General features: G+C 30.6%; 1 protein-coding gene across 1 annotated transcript; it reads right to left on the reverse strand.

The window, feature by feature from the left end:
- Nucleotides 1-2,072: 2,072 nt before the first annotated feature.
- LOC111890581 (uncharacterized) lies at nt 2,073-3,832 on the reverse strand. The gene is made up of 5 exons (XM_023886686.1): nt 3,465-3,832; nt 3,136-3,374; nt 2,901-3,038; nt 2,564-2,811; nt 2,073-2,477 (listed from the first exon to the last, which is right to left on the reverse strand). Exons 1-5 carry the CDS (start codon nt 3,830-3,832, stop codon nt 2,073-2,075), a joined length of 1,398 nt encoding a protein of 465 aa, XP_023742454.1.
- Nucleotides 3,833-4,256: the final 424 nt, after the last annotated feature.

The following is a 4,256-nucleotide window of genomic DNA, read 5'->3' on the forward strand; positions in this document are numbered from 1 at the left end:
AAAATATTTAAAAGGCATTACATATGAAAATAATTAAGTACCGAATATTAATTATAAAAAGTATAACTTATAAACCAGAAAATATTTAAAAGGTATTATATTTGAATGTGAAAATATTTTGCAAATAATAGAAGTCAACGTTGTGATGGAGGCCACCAAGAGGAATTGTATTCAAGTTACCACAGCCACAAGCTTCTGGGTCATCACCATATGTTTTTATTTTATTTTTATTTTTATTTATTCAGTAAAGGCAATTATTGTGGCCCCATCAATGAAATAACCTGTATTTCTATTTACATGCATTCTAATTATAGTAAATTGTAGAATGGTTTGGGACTATTCAAGTAATCATCGATAGAGTGATTTTATGTATGCAACGGATTCAAAAAGAAAATTCAGAAATTACATTGTTAGAAAAAGAAATCATTTCCTACGGAATTTTCCATCACAAAGGGTTTTGATAATTTTACATTAATTTCCAAATGATTCGTGAGAGATTTCAGATGGATTCGTCACGTTTTCCAGCGGACTTATGAAAAATTTGGACAAATTTACATTAAATTTATACTTAATAGCAATTGAAAGGTTACATATTCCCCCGTTTTACGTATTGGGTCCGCTCCGGTTTAATTCTATTTGGCATGATGAAATATATTGACTAATGGAATGGATGAAATAGACAATGTAACGAAATTAACAAGGTAATAGAATGGATCATTATATTTTATTGTCATGTTTGGTTAAAAAGGAAATGAATGATTCAAACATGTTTTTTGTTAATAAATATAGAACTAGACATAATAACTTGAAAAATTAAAAAATATATATTTTTTATAAAAAATAAACTTTAATCAGAGAAAGATATATATTTAAATAAATTTCATATAAATATATTTTATTTGTTTCAAGATAAATGTTATACGATTTACAAATAATTAAAAAGAAGTTATCTATGATCCAAAAACTATAAACTATTAAAACCTATATAACAAAATAAATATAATAAAAATAATATGTTTAAAAGTAAAGTTTTTATTTAAAGGATGTTTTAAAAAGATAAAAACCAAGGTGTGTTTTGGTACTGCCAGTAATGGTCTCAGTGTGTGTTTATGCAGATGAGCTCAATACTCTTCTTAAAGAGATGTGACAAAGTAAAGAACTCTAGAGCTACAAGAGAGATCTTTTATTCATGATAGCGACCATCTTATAAAGATGGAGTTACTTAACATAACTGAAGACTCTTTGACTTTTGGGATTGCTTTTCACAGTCATACCTATCTTGTATAATAAGCAGGGCCAAAGGTTGAGTAATTTTTTTGGGCACAAAGTATTATAAACTAAAATTAACGTTTTTACATAAAAAAGAAAAAAAAAAACAAATTTGTTTTTGCAAATAAACACAAAAAATAACCGAAAGAATTACAACTCAGCCCGACGACCTTTAAGGTCTTTAAATTCATCAATTACCGACTTCGAATCGATGTTTTCAGACATTTCTCTTTCTATGTAAACCACCAACTTGTTTGCGAGAAAGTGATCCGACATCGTATTGCGAAGACGGTTCTTGAATATTTTCATTGCTGAAAATCCCCTCTTTGTTGTTGCGGCAGAAACTGGAAGTGTCAAGATTAACCGCACCACTCTATCAAGCAAATAATACGTCTCACATTTCTGAGTTTCCACAAGACCCTTGCATAAGTCAGCAATAGTTGATACACCACTAAGTTTGGGATTCTTTTTCATATCAATATTAAAAATCTCCAATTAATATCCTAATTGAATTCTCTCTTGCTCCGTAAAATCTTCGGGATAATACTTCTCAACAAGACGGCAAATTAGATCAACTTTAATCACTTTAGGGTGTTCTTTTGAAACTAAAGTAGAACTAAGACTTAATAGCTCAATCGCCTGATCATTGAATCTACTATTCAACTCATGTAGTTATTTGTCTAATGTGGTTGTAAACAAATCCACTCGATAAAAATGTTCAAAAGTAACATGGAGCATTCATATCTGGCATATCTATTTAATGTTTTTCACAAAAAAAACTTTACTTGTCCAAGTAAAGAATCTCATCCCTTGTTTCTGAATTCATTTAGACTCTTCTTTGTTGATGAAACTAACTCCATGGCATTAAGAATATCTTGGGATTTCTTTTGTAGAACTTGAGAAAGTACATCAGTTTTCCCTATCATTTCCTTTATCAAGTGAAGAATAAACACAAACTCAAATGATTTTAGGAAACAGTAAGCTGCATCAGCATCTCCGCGTTGAGAATAAGTAGCAGATATGTCATCAATTATTCCTTGGAGAACAACACGAGTACAATCAAACATGTTAAGCAAACTGCAAAGATAACGAAAATGAGAACCCCAACGTGTATCGCTAGCTCTTTTTAATGTCCCAACTTGATTCAATCCTTTTCCTGTTTCGATTTCACCTAGTTCCAATAATTGTTCAATATCAGTTGCCTTCGCCTTTTGGAAGCACAAACTACATTAATTAAAAAAATTAAGTTTGTGAAAAAATGGTGTACATGAATAATTTCCCTTGAAGCAGATACCAAGGCTATTTGTAATATGTGAGCAAAGTAGTGAACATAATATGCATAAGGACAATGCTTAAGAACAAGTGTCTGTAATCCACTCCATTCCCCTCTCATATTACTAGCATCATCATAACCTTGGCCACGGATTTTACTAACATCAAACTGATAGTGCAAAAGTTGTCTCCACATATTTGTGTTTAGGGTTAATGATAAGGTATCCCTAACATGAACCAAATCCAAGAACCTTTCCTGTATGATCCCTTCTACATCAACAAATCTCAAAACTATCGTCATTTGCTCTTTTTTAGACTCATCCGTGACTCATCAACCATGACACAAAAATATGAATCACCCACTTCACTACGAATATGCTTTTTAACTTTATTTGCAATAATTCTAAGAATTTCTTTTTGAATTTCTCCAGAAATATATTTTGAATTATAAGGAGCTTTCTCTAATATAACATATGCAACTTTATCATTATAAGATGCTAGAATTTTTAGTAGTTGCAAAAAAATTACCACGATTTTTGGAATTAGGAGATTCATCATGTCCTCATAAAGCACACGCTTGGAATGTTAACCAACAAACTGTGTCAATTGAAGCTTTTAATCGTATACGATTCTTAAATATTTGCTCTTCATTTTGCTTCATTATGATATTTTCAATGTGTGCTTCTTGGTTCATCAAATTTTCAGCGAATGCAACAGCATTTCTGTGTTGTGAACAACCAATATGCTTCAAGAATGCACAATTTTTCCCGTCATTAACTTTCTTCCAATTGTCAAATCCTTTAACAGTAAATGCATCATAATCATGGCACACACTTGGTTTATCGTTAAATATAAAACAAATAAAACAATATGATGCATGTGTTGTTGGAGAATATTCTAACTAATTAGGGAAAATGTTGAACCAGGAATATTGGAATCTACGAGGATGTTTCTTTGAACCTTTAGCATGATATTCTTTAAGATGTATTTGGAAATGTCCTAAACTCATATAAGCTTGTCTTACTTCTTCCCTTAAATTAACCGGATAATCCCACATTTGTTTTCTTTTAGTGGGGTCTCTTTCTAGTTGCTTAAGATTCACCTGGACCACCTCATTAGGATTTGACTGTGTAGCTTCATTCCTATCATTCTCTTGTTGATTTTCATGTTCTTGTGGTTGTGGTTCACTTGTTGAAGCTTTGTGATGTTTAATCTCTTGATTTTTATCTTGAATTTCTTCATTATCAACCTTTCTTTTGAAGAAAGAATGAATGGTTTTCATATTTCCCATGATTGTATCTATAAAAATCAAAATAAAAAAAACAATTCATTCAAAATCAGTTAATCAACTATTCAGTCCTTTAACTTATATCACATATTAGATTAACATAAAGAAAATAAGCAATGTTCATCATTCATCACTTTACTTGAACCAAGAAAAGAATATTTTACAATGTGTAATTAGTTGATTCCTAAAATTCCAACAACAATCAAATATAGAGGAAAAGCAACAAAACAGTTCATTCTAGACATAACAGTTCATAAAACAGGCTCCTAAAATTCTAACATATCAGTTCATAAGTTCATTCTAGTAAAAAGCACCAAAACAAACTCTGAAGTCCTGAACAATTCCAACTTTCTAAATAATGACAAGTATCCAACAACTAAACAAGTGCAACATTAGAAATTATAAAAGAGAGAATTATCAACCCCTG

This window comes from Lactuca sativa, chromosome 6, assembly GCF_002870075.4.
Source record: "Lactuca sativa cultivar Salinas chromosome 6, Lsat_Salinas_v11, whole genome shotgun sequence".
Taxonomy (NCBI): Eukaryota; Viridiplantae; Streptophyta; class Magnoliopsida; order Asterales; family Asteraceae; genus Lactuca; species Lactuca sativa.

Coding starts and splice junctions, on each gene's coding strand:
- LOC111890581 (XM_023886686.1), bottom strand. CDS start 3,832: ATGGGAAATATGAAAACCATTCATTCTTTCTTCAAAAGAAAGGTTGAT. Junction 3,039..3,135: donor AGCTTCAATTGACACAGTTT/GTTGGTTAACAT, acceptor TAAAAATTCTAG/CATCTTATAATGATAAAGTT. Junction 2,812..2,900: donor GCATATTCGTAGTGAAGTGG/GTGATTCATATT, acceptor TTGTTGATGTAG/AAGGGATCATACAGGAAAGG.